The 11,857-nt window shown below is 35.9% G+C and overlaps 1 protein-coding gene across 2 annotated transcripts; it reads left to right on the top strand.

Annotated features, from left to right (window-relative positions):
* Positions 1 to 302: 302 nt before the first annotated feature.
* LOC140795395 (poly(ADP-ribose) glycohydrolase 1-like) lies at positions 303 to 11,599 on the top strand. 2 transcript variants are annotated; one of them, XM_073147932.1, is made up of 11 exons: positions 303 to 590; positions 698 to 883; positions 1,434 to 1,537; positions 2,140 to 2,344; positions 4,209 to 4,313; positions 6,184 to 6,302; positions 8,121 to 8,264; positions 9,393 to 9,465; positions 9,673 to 9,882; positions 10,629 to 10,691; positions 10,942 to 11,599. In XM_073147932.1, exons 1-11 carry the CDS (start codon positions 342 to 344, stop codon positions 11,101 to 11,103), a joined length of 1,620 nt encoding a protein of 539 aa, XP_073004033.1. In that variant the 5' UTR covers positions 303 to 341; the 3' UTR covers positions 11,104 to 11,599. The 2 variants fall into 2 exon arrangements, with proteins under 2 accessions (XP_073004033.1, XP_073004032.1); XM_073147931.1 differs by having other exon boundaries at positions 9,390 to 9,465.
* Positions 11,600 to 11,857: the final 258 nt, after the last annotated feature.

The following is an 11,857-nucleotide window of genomic DNA, read 5'->3' as shown; positions in this document are numbered from 1 at the left end:
AAGATATTTTAATTATCTTTCATGGAAACATGCATATATATATTAATATATAGTTTACTAAATATCCAATATGGGACTAAAATAATTATATAAATATGCATACATTATGAGTTGGGCTATAGATGAGAGTAGTGGATCGGGCTTTCGGGCCGGGCTGGGTGGGCAAAGGCTTAGCCCATGTCCACTATTGTATCGGGCTCAGGTCGGGCCGGGCCTAAATCGAGCTCGGGCCGGGCTTAGCCCGGTTAAAACTGGGCGGATTCGGGCCGGGTTTAGCCCATTTCTCCCGCTATAATTTTTATACACAATTCCTGTCTCTCTCTCTCTCTCGATCGATCGAAATGCAGAGGAGAGAAGATCTCGACTCCATCCTCCCCTTCCTCCCCCTAGTCCTGCGCTCTTCTTCCCTCTTCTGGCCTCCCAAATCCCTCGAATCCCTCAAAGCCCTCGCCTTGGGCCCCGACGTCAGCCACGTCGACTCCGGCGAAGTCCTCTTCGACGTCATCCTCGACCTTCGCGACTCTATCGGCCTCTCCTCCGAGAAGCTCGCAGCCAAATCCGCCGATGGCTACGTCCTCTTCTTCGACGAGGTATTATACTGTTATATTTTGCACAAAAAAAAAAAAAAGATTGGATTTTGATCGGTTTTGAGCAAACTCGGGAATTGGGTGCTTCTCTTTTTGGTTTATGTGAGCAGTTGATGTCGAGAATGGATTCGAGGGTGTGGTTCGGGGAGGTGGTGCCGACATTGGCGAGGTTGTTGCTGCGGTTGCCTTCTCTCTTGGAAGATCATTATAAGAAGTCCGATGAGGTATCTGGGAAAGGTAGATTTGGGCTTCGGATAATGGATTGGCAAGAAGCAGGGGTCGTATTAATAAGTCAGGTGGCTTAAATTTCTACAGTCCTTCTATAAATAATCGGCTCATCTATTGCTTGTTCTTATAATGCTATTACCTATATTATTGCCTTTCCTTTTGTTGCAAAACACCACTTACATTTGAGCCATATTGCAAAAATAATTATGATTAAAAATCAGAATCTCTTTATTCAGGTATATCTGCAAATTAAACACCCCTTATTTGTTCAGGAATATTCTCAGGATATCTTTTTTTTTCTTTTGTTGAGAAAAGTACCCTTCTGTGTGGAGATTGGAAAGGAATTCTAGTGACAAAATAGATTATACTGAGAATTTTCCTTATAAAAGGAATCCCTTGAAAAAGATCTGGAGGTGGCTTTCTCAAATGCACCTTGAAAAGGCAGAATCGGCTTTCAATTATAGGAAGAGTTTATTTGCAATGAGGCTACAGTGTAGGCAGTGATAAGCAAGAAAAGCTTATTGTTCAGGGTGAATGGGTGAAATTTACACTTACTATGCATTTTGTGCATTGGTTTGCTTGGTTGCGCTACATTTTCTTATCATACTTTTATTCCAGGAGTTGATTGCTGCTCTGCTTGCTTGTGCATTGTTTTGCCTGTTTCCTACCAGTGATAGGGATGCCAAACATCTTCCACTGATCAATTTTGACCGCTTGTTCTCGTAAGTGATTTCTCTCTAATCTATTCAGATCTTTGTTTTTCTTTACATGTTTATATTATGTAGTACATGGTGCAACCATTAGAATCTGCATTGATTGGTGTTTTTATCTGTTAGAAACATGCCGCGCTAGGTGTTTCTCTCACTCTAGTTTGTTCCATTTGGAACATATCTAACTTATGTTGATGAGCTTAGTTCTATGCTACCCTAAGCTAAGTAGGAAAGCTATAAAAATACTTCACTAAATTGCTAGAAAAAGACTCATTCATAATATGATTCTATGTATGCAAGCAAGAGGAACTACTATTTTGTCAGAGGCTTCAGCATAATCACATCAGCAAGATCCATAAATTGGGATTAATAGGTTTATGATGATACTAATTGAAATGTCTTTCTTATTAATTAATCTTGTTCTTCTGCTGTTATTAACTATTTGATCCCAAATGTTGTCAAGTAGCAATTATAGCTTTGGGTTCCCCTCCTGTTCCTGAAGTCCTCTTTGTCGCTTTTGACTTCCAATGGTCTTTCTCTAGAAAACTTAATATCGTCTTGGGCACAGTGTTTTTGGTTTTGTCTCACTTTTTTCCATTGGCATACTTCTCCAGAACCATTCAGCTCAGTGCAAAGCAGAGCCAAGAACAAAAAATAAAGTGCCTGGTTCACTATTTCGAGAGGATATGTATGCACATACCCACAGGTTCTGTTTCATTTGAAAGGAAGATGCTTTCTCTCCAAAATAGTTCTCATGGCATTTCGTATCCTGAGGCTGCTGACTGGAAAAATTCTAATGTGTCTCTGTGCCAATTCAAGGTAATATTAAAAGTAAATCTAATTTGTCTTACATGAACAACAGCCTAACCTGGTAATTTTTACTTCTTACTTTTTTGTGCTCTCTCTCTCTCTCTCTCTCTCTCTCTCTCTCTCTCTCTCTCTCTATATATATATATATATATATATATATATATATATATATCCAGGAGGGAGAAATAGTTTGTGACAGATGATGGTCTATCCGTATCTGTATCAGCATGCGGAGATGCTTCTATCAAAAATTTAATTCGGCCACCCTCAGAAATTAGCCTTTGAATTAGTGCTTAAATGTTGAGCTTGGGCTAAGGAACTACTTCCAAGGGGTTGATCTAATGTGGACTTTTGGCCCTAAAAATATGTCTATTCATTGGAACAATTCTTGTTATCTGTGATCTCTCCGATCCCTGTTGGGAGAGGCTTGGAAAATGATCTTTTTTGTTCTCTTTAATTATTATATTACAGTCCAGCCAGAGGCTTGTTTTAACATATTATTTTAACTCAATATGCAAATATGAGGAGCATGGACAATGCACGCTTCTCTTGCTTTTTCTTTTATATGGTGCTGAAAATAACTTAATTGAACCTTACCTTTTCAAACTTTCTTCCTGTGACCAGTTGCTTTTGCATTAGATATGTCAAATAGCTGGGGTCCAAAAGCTTGAGCTCAACAATGGTGTTAGAAGAACTTCTTTGTCATATTGAAATGATTAATCTTACAACTTATGTGCTATCTCAAGACACTCAATTGTGAGTGAGGCCCAATACACTGCATGCCTTTGGCACACTTCTAATTTATTTCTAAAAAACCTTTTAATATATATTTTTTGGTTTGAATATATGTAATTTGATCTACATTAGTCTTTTATCATTAAATAATGTTGTTAATGACTTATTTTATTAAAGATATGAAAATAGTCAAATAGAAATATAATTCAGCACATAATATGATTGAATATTTATTAATTGACAATGTTCAATAATTAACACTAAAATATAATTGAACGTAGAATGGCGGGAAGAATCAAATAATTTATTTGTCAGTCGAGCTACACGGATCTCTTTGACTAACCCTTAATGGGTAGTGGATTTCAGGCGACACCCTACTCATGCTTTTGGATTTGCAAAATGTTTATAAGATATCTCTGAAGTCAATGGTGATTGATGGAGCAATTCATGATCATAATTTCCAGTATGAATAGGAGCTGCCCGGGTTGACACAAAGCTATATCAATTCTGCACGCACTTGTTCTGACAAGCATGGGTCGACACAGTCCAACATAGGATAGTGCCAGTGGCACAGCCATGTGCCCATGACAGAGGCCAATTATCCGACTGTCAAGGCCAGCCTCAGATAGAAGTTGCAAGACATGAGCTATTGCATATATTGATGTCAATTAACATGTTCTGTCAAAAGATTAAACTCTCAAAGAGTGGTCAATATTTTCATTATATGTAGGAGAAACAAGGCCCGATGTCAATAGGTTGTGTGCATGCACCACTTTCAGGACATATAGCATGAGGATGGAGAATGTTCCTGATTGATGTAGTTGATCTCTATGTGATGTAGAGCAATTTGGATTACCTTGAGGAGGGTGTGGCTTATGAGAGCAATTGGGATGCCTTAAGGTCTTGAATAAAAGATGGTCTTAGATAAGACATAAGATGAGTAGATATGTGCTTGTAATGCCATCCTCGTTTTGCTGAGTGTGAACTGGTGAGTTCTTATTCATGATGATTCATGGAATACTTCTGATAACAAAGCACAGTTAGCCAGAAATGTTATTTTATTGTTTGCAAAATATTTACCAGCTATTCTCACCTAGACTGGAAAAAGAAACTGTTATAACAACTTCCTTATCTTCAGGTGCTTCCTTTGGGCTTGATAGAGGATCAGCAGCATGATGCTCTTGAGGTAGACTTTGCTAATGAATATTTGGGAGGTGGTGCACTTTATTGGGGCTGTGTGCAGGTTTTCTTTCTTAAACTTTTTTATAGGTAGATGCCACTTTTCTCAATCTCAAGTTAATTTCTTTTGGGACTTATAATATGTCAAAAGAACATCTTGATTTTTGAAGCTATTGGTCATTCAGTATTAGATGTAATAATAAGTAGAGATGAAAAGTCAGGCAAAGCAGTCAAGCATGGTTGGATTTAATTAGATGTATGTGACAGTTGTGATGAGTCATATTTATGACCTTTCATTGGATGTTAAAGCTTCTTTTGACCTTGCAGTTTCAAATTTATCTATATTTATATTTCTTTTGGGCATTCCATACCTTTAAGTACACCTAAAGTTTCTTCGGTATGATGAACATGTAGTTTGGGTTAGTTCTGCTCAAGATGGTCTTACTCATTGCAAGCTAAGCACCTAATTCAATTCCCAACATTTATTAGTATTCATTTTATTGCTTTTGTAGTATTGTTTTCAGTTTTATTTTCAGAGTTTCAGCTGGGCTCTCGAGGTCATAATTTTGGCAGTTTTGGTTGCTTTGAGATTTGGTTTTGTGTTTTGTCCGAAAGGACTAAGAGAAGTGTAGAAGACAAGAAAGAAAGGACTTAAAACAACCGGAAAATGATCTATGTAGAATTTTTGAAAATATTTTAGAGATACATTAGACTACTTTTGCATGAAATATTAGTGATTTCCAGGTTATGTCTGAAGATAAATATAGAACTGAGTTAAATGTGAAATATACGCTCGTATAGTTAGCTATAGCGAATAATTTATTTAGATATATTTTTTTCTTTTAGAAATAAGCCTCATGATGCACATTTTATACCTTTGTCTATATTGTATAGTAGATTTACTGGTTATATATAGGGGATTCCTGCATGCCTTATTTCTTTGTGATGCCTCAACCAATCAAGGGTTTATATATATATATATATTTATATATATATATATATATATAGTGAGAGAGAGAGGGGGGGGGGGGATGAACTCCAAAATGTAAAACTCACAAAATGACGAGTTCACATTTCTTAAAGAATGTTAGGCTATTTTATTGATTTTCTTCACTTTCATGGCAGATTTACTTGTGATGATACTTGTTTCAAATTGAGGTATTCAAAATTTAAGTTTTGTAAGTAAGATATTATTTGGCCATACTAACTCAGAGAGCTTCGAACTTGGACATTTAGAAAAGGATTTTATATATTTTACTAACCAAATGATATTATTGATTTTTGGAAAATTTGTATATAATACTCTGTCTTTTAATGAAATTGTGGTTACACCCTACATTTTTACTATTTATAAATTGAACCATATTATTTAGTGAATATACACAGAAAACATTTTACCGTTTGATTAGTTAGTTAAATTTAACTAAATCTTTATGTTAAGTTAACTATACTAAGAAAATTATAAAAATACTCTCAACCAAGTCATACTAAGGGTATTTTAATAATTCTATAAATAAGGACATTTTAGTTATTTTAGAAATAAAATATCTCTACTTAATGGAATATTTTCATGGAATTAGTTCAAATATAACTCCAGGGCCTTTTCTATACATATTTACTATATTATAGGGCTCGATTTGTAAATAGTAAAAATGTAGGGTGTAAATCACAATTATGTTATAAAGCAGGGTGTTATATATAAATTTTTCTTGATTTTTTCTCACTCATTTTCTAGTTCATGCTGTCTTGTCATCACCTTTTGTGCTCAACATGCATATGAAAGAACTGTGACAGAAGAACTCTTCTCATCAATTTTGCCAAATTGAGGCCTAGCAAAGCATTAAGCATTAGAGTGTCCTTCGCAATGAACTGAGTGCTTAAACATACTGTTGATTTATTAAATTTTTATTCTGACTTATTTTTTTGCTGAACAGGAAGAGATCAGATTTATGATCAACCCAGAACTAATCATAGGCATGCTCTTTATGGCTTCCATGCGACAAAATGAGGCTATTGAAATTGTTGGTGTAGAGAGGTTTTCACAATACATGGGGTTAGTGTTATGAAGATCTATTGGACCTCTTGGACTCAATTTATGATTGTTATTAACTAAGCATAAAAGTTGTTATGCCGTGTACTTTATTAGCTACTGCAATTGATTATATATTCTGTGTGGCTTAGCTTGTGCACTGTTTCATTTACTTATACACTCACTAATTTCTATTTAATCATGTGAAGTTGAATAACTATTTCTGTAATTACCTTAGAATTGATTAAAGGAAAACTGACATATGGTTGATATGATGAAAGGAATCACTAAAAGCCACCCGTTTATAGCACCTGATGCCATAATAACCATTGTTTGACCCTCTTATACCCCATGTTAAATCACATGCACTGATTCACAAAATAATGTTGTAGGTTTCAAGCTGGCGTAATTTGCATTTCTTGAGTGTCTTCAATTCTCGAATTCCATTTCTCAGTTTTCAAATAGTTGGTATTTCTACCCGGGACTCTGGCCCTCTGTTTCTTGGCTTTTAGTTTAAGACCTGCTAGAATCATGTTTTCTTTTATTACATGGAGTTAACATGTTCTTCACCTTAAACATGTGTTGATTCATCAGCCATTCTACCTACAGAACTGGTATGCTGACAAGTGTCCCAGGTGACGCTGCAGTTTCCACATTCTTATAAAGGTGTGATGGTATGACTTGGCCGTCGCATCAAAGAGATCGTGGGTTCAAGTCTTGGACACAATCTCCTAAATAAGGGTATGGTTACTTACATATTCCTTCCCAAGACACCCACCTATGTGGGAGTATGGTTCACCAGAACACATTTTTTAGTATGAGAGCTGATGAGTTGTGGGCATGAAGCAGTTCCAGGGCATTTTCATAATTTTCTCAGCCTCATTCAACTTCTGGAATAATGAAAAATTAGCCATGGATCTATTCAGCATCCAATGGATACTTCTATTCCCATGTGAAAAAGAAGTTTGTGTCTATGGATTAGGAAAAGTTGTACTATATTGACTTGTTCAAAACTTAAATTTCTATGCTATAGTGATACAGGGATAGAATATGGGATGGAGAAGCTTAATTGCTTCTTCATGTAATCATGTTTCTTGAAATATATTCTATTATTCCTCAGACACAAAATTGACTTGAATTAAGCAAGTGTGGTTAGTGATATCACTTGTCTTCTACTGAAAGTAGCTAGCAATTGTTGACTTCTGATTTATCATGGTATCATAGAAGTAAGTCTGATGGGTGCTTCATTTTATAGCATTTGACAGTAGTATAAAGTGATTGGAAATAAAGAAACTTGCTGAAGTCAACAGGAGACTTTGGAAGTGAAGGGTTGAGAATTCAGAACAATTGTGCTTTACTCTTTAGCACTATTGCCATCAATTTTTTTCCCTTAATATCTAGATTGTAGAACAACTGAACTATAAGTTCATCCTACCGTTGTAGCTGGTGCATTCTTGCTTATACTTCTATTGATAGTAGAAATAGGATTTCCTTTCTAAGCAATTAGTGGTTTATAATGTTGCGAGGAATAGTGTGATGACAGTAAATATTAAGTGTTTCTTGACTATTTGGGGTTAGCTATAAGGAGATCAGTGTGATGGTTAAGATTGCCCATTTGACTTCGGATCAGGGTCAGGTCAGGTATCAGTGGTATGCTTGCTTATTTACTGCTATCTTCCCCAAAGAGGCATTGGTGAGAACTGAGAGCCTATATATTGAGATGCACTTTATTTTTGTTATGTCAGCTTTCTTGATTAATGAATGGCTATATTGCAGCTAAATAACAACTTTATTGAATATATGTCCAACATCATTGTCCAATGCTGTGCTGCTGTATGATAGGTATGGTTCCTCCTTTCGTTTTGTGGGTGATTACTTAGACAAGAAGCCATTTGATTCAATGGGCAGACGAAAAACAAGGATTATAGCAATAGATGCTTTGTACAGTCCAAAAATGGCACAGTATGGAATTGAATGTATTTTAAGGTATGCCAGAGTTTTGTCTTAATTTTGATACTCATCATGTGAATTACTTATCATCAAAAAGCACTGGACTTGTTCATATGTTACCCATAAGGAAAGATAAACACCTGACTTTGGAGTCCTGTTATAACATCATAAAGATGATATAAGTCTGCATACTATATTATACCTCCTGGACTTAATTTTGAGAACTTTATATCACTCCTTGTTTTTAATTAGGATTGTCAAACCTTTATCTACTACAGATATTCCAAACAATATATCCAATATTTGCAGCATAAATAAGAGAATAACCTAGAATTGGAGTTCTTTAGAGATTAAGAAAGTTACCAAGCAGAAAACTCTAGGTTAACGATCGAACTATCCCCATACATCTGCCAACAATCTTTTTTCCCCATTAATAGATAATCATTAATAAATATGCATGCATGGTTTTCACCATGCAAGCATATAACTTAATGAACTTACAAGTAGAATAGCTCTGAAATCATAGATTTCACAGTACAAAAGGTGGATGTGATTGTGACGATAGTAGGTCACATACTGATGAAGTTCAACAAAAAGAGAAAAAGGAAAAAACAGCAATCTGGTTAACATGCTTCTCTTATTCCTTCTTTTTTGCTTTGCAGTTTGCACAATATACATTGAACCCATGAATTTGGATATCTGACAGTTGTCCCTTTACTAGTGCTGGTTAAAAATCTACCTCCTTTCTGTTCCTTTTCTTCTTCTTTTTTCTTTATTAGGATTGATGAGAGCCAACGAATTATTATTTATGAGGTCAAAAGGTGATGCTCAATCTCATTAGGCAATTAGATGATCATGCCTATCTCAGATTTAAAAACTTGCTTGTGCTGGCTGCTCAAATGACAAAACCAAATTTCAATTATTCTTTGTCTCTGTATTCATTTAAGTTGAACGAGAAGATGAATTTGACTTGATGCTATAATTGTGAAAAATATGTTTGACATGGTATAAGGTTAGATACCATGTGTTTGGTTTTTACATCCTAATGGAGCTCTAAAGGTCTTGAAGAATCATTTTTTGTACGCCATCTCATACATTATTACTTCATTTTGTCAAATTGAAGTTCTTTATTTCTTTCTTCTTCTTATATGGATGTTTAAGCAGGGAGGCAAACAAAGCATTCTGTGGATTTTTGGATAGATCAAAGTATGAAAGCATCCTCAAATTTTCTCAGGAGGTTCATTCTTGTAGTTACTCTACATGTTTCTGTTACTTCTGCTCTCCTAGTTCCAGAAAACTGCTTACCGTTTGGTCTCATAGAAGGGTGTAGAATTTTGTTAAGAATATATATATGCACCAATGCTTTATGATTGGTTATGAACTTTATGAACTCGATGTTTCAGAACATTGTAACTATGTTTTCTTTCACCTACTCATTAAGCAGGCTTCTAAGGCATCTCCTGAAATGGTCGGGAGCCACAGGAATTCTGATGATAAATGTTCAAGTAATGTGGATCTGATTGAGAATAAAAAAGGCTGTCAATCTACAGATTCTAAAGAGAGTATTGGCATTGCAACTGGAAACTGGGGCTGTGGTGTTTTTGGTGGAGATCCTGAGGTTAAGAGTATGATTCAATGGCTTGCTGCATCTCAGGTATTACTCACATGTTGGTTTGCCATCCTCTTATAAGCTCCTATTTGAGTACATGTAGCACCAGATAAGTTGTAACCATCAACTGTAAATAATTTCAATTTACACATGATTCTCAACCTCCTGATAGAACCAGTTAAGTTGTAACCCCAACAACTAGGAGTTATTTATGATCTGAGCAAGGTCTTCTACATTCTAATCTTGGAGAAAGAGAGATATTATTGTATCATGGACCTCAATTCTATCTTCCACCGCTGCCTATTTTCTCTGAGGAAGATAGTAGCAAAGCTCCTATATGACTCCAAGGCCCAGTTTTTACCAGATCGGTGATGATGATTCCTCGCCTCTGTAGATATGCCTTTAGGTAGTATCAGATACCTAATAGGGTACAACCTTCTATGAGATAGAAAGGTGTGATTTATTCTTCCCACTGTCCTCTCCATTTACTCTGTACTATGTTCCAAACAGCTGTTCCTTTATCAGACTGCTTGCATAGGGACCATCACGATAGTGGAGCTTTTCTCCTTAGTTTCCTATGGAGGGACCGTCTTCCAGCCATTATTCTTTCTAGGTCTCTCCTGATTCCTGTTACCAGTCTAGTATATTCTTACTTTCTTTTTCAATAATATTGCCATGCTTGTGTATTTAGTTGCAGCACCTCTCTCTCTCTCTGTGTGTGTGTGTGTTGACAGATCAGTGCATGTTAGATTTTTCTTCTTAACTTTTTTTTGTTAATTTCTGTTCTGCAGGCACTTAGGCCTTTTATTCATTACTACACATTTGGTGAAGCATCATTGGAGGGATTAAAGCAGGTAATCCAGTAATTTTCCTTTTATTTTGATATGAAAATCTCTTAATGCAAATTGAAGAAAAAACATTTCCTAAAAATGGAAATGTTAGGCGAACACAGGGCTCATCTGCTATAATCTTTAACTGGGGAGTTTCTGCATATAAGAATATGTTGAGAATGACCAAATATCTTCATGTTATTATTGTTGCTTACCAACTGGCGAAGACAACAGCAACAGTTTGCTAATGCATAGTTTGTTTCTTGTCTGATAGGTGACTCAATGGATATTGAATCATGGATGGACGGTAGGCGAATTGTGGAACATTCTTGTCGAGTATTCATCCCAAAGGCTGAGAAGGGAAACAAATGTTGGCTTCTTAGCTTGGCTCCTACCTGACAACAGAACAAATGATGTACGGTGTATGTCAGAATAGTGTGATTTAAATTGATCTTAACAAGGAAGCAGGAAGACGAAGCAGGAAGACCGTTTCTTTCTGTTGTATTATTATTTCTGCATTGTGACAAGAAGCAATAATGTTCCACTCTGCACATTGCAGTCATATTGTTCTGAACAGCAGCAATTCTTTGCAGTATCAAATATACGATGTTTGACCATCATCTTCCTCTGGCTAGTGAAAATCTAGTGTTGTTCCTTGGGAGTGAAAACTTGAAGCTGGTCCCATGTTTCCAGATGGGTATCCAACCATGAGCTTTCAATCTGGATTCAGAGTGTTACATCTTTGGTGGTAAAGATCCCTTTTGTGTCAGATGGCATTGATTGTAATACTCTCCTTTTGGTTTTAGTGAGTAAATCCTACTATTTTGTCAACAGATTTGGTGCTGCTTGTGACAATCTTTGGATTGCTATTAGGATCTGGAAAAGAACATGTCAATTAATTTCAATTTGTATATGCCATGGTTTGTGGTCCAGAGATTCTTGTCTTCCATTTGTCTATAGAGAGACAAATTCAAGGGCCAGTTAGTTATCCATCACAGAAAGTGGTAGGTATCTTATTCAACCACATTGACTAGAGCATGATCTCTCCTAGTCAAAAGTCCTTGTGCTTTTTTTGTTCAAAATGGATCATCCTTTTGTTGGAAAAAAAAAGTTTGCAAATTGGCTGTAAAAAAGGGTGGGTAAGGTCTCAAGACTTGAGGCATGATTATGATCATTGTATTTGAAATTTC

Source organism: Typha latifolia, chromosome 9, assembly GCF_019914945.1.
Source record: "Typha latifolia isolate L0001 chromosome 9, TyphaL0001v2, whole genome shotgun sequence".
Lineage (NCBI taxonomy): Eukaryota > Viridiplantae > Streptophyta > Magnoliopsida > Poales > Typhaceae > Typha > Typha latifolia.
This window is presented reverse-complemented; position numbering and strand designations above follow the sequence as displayed.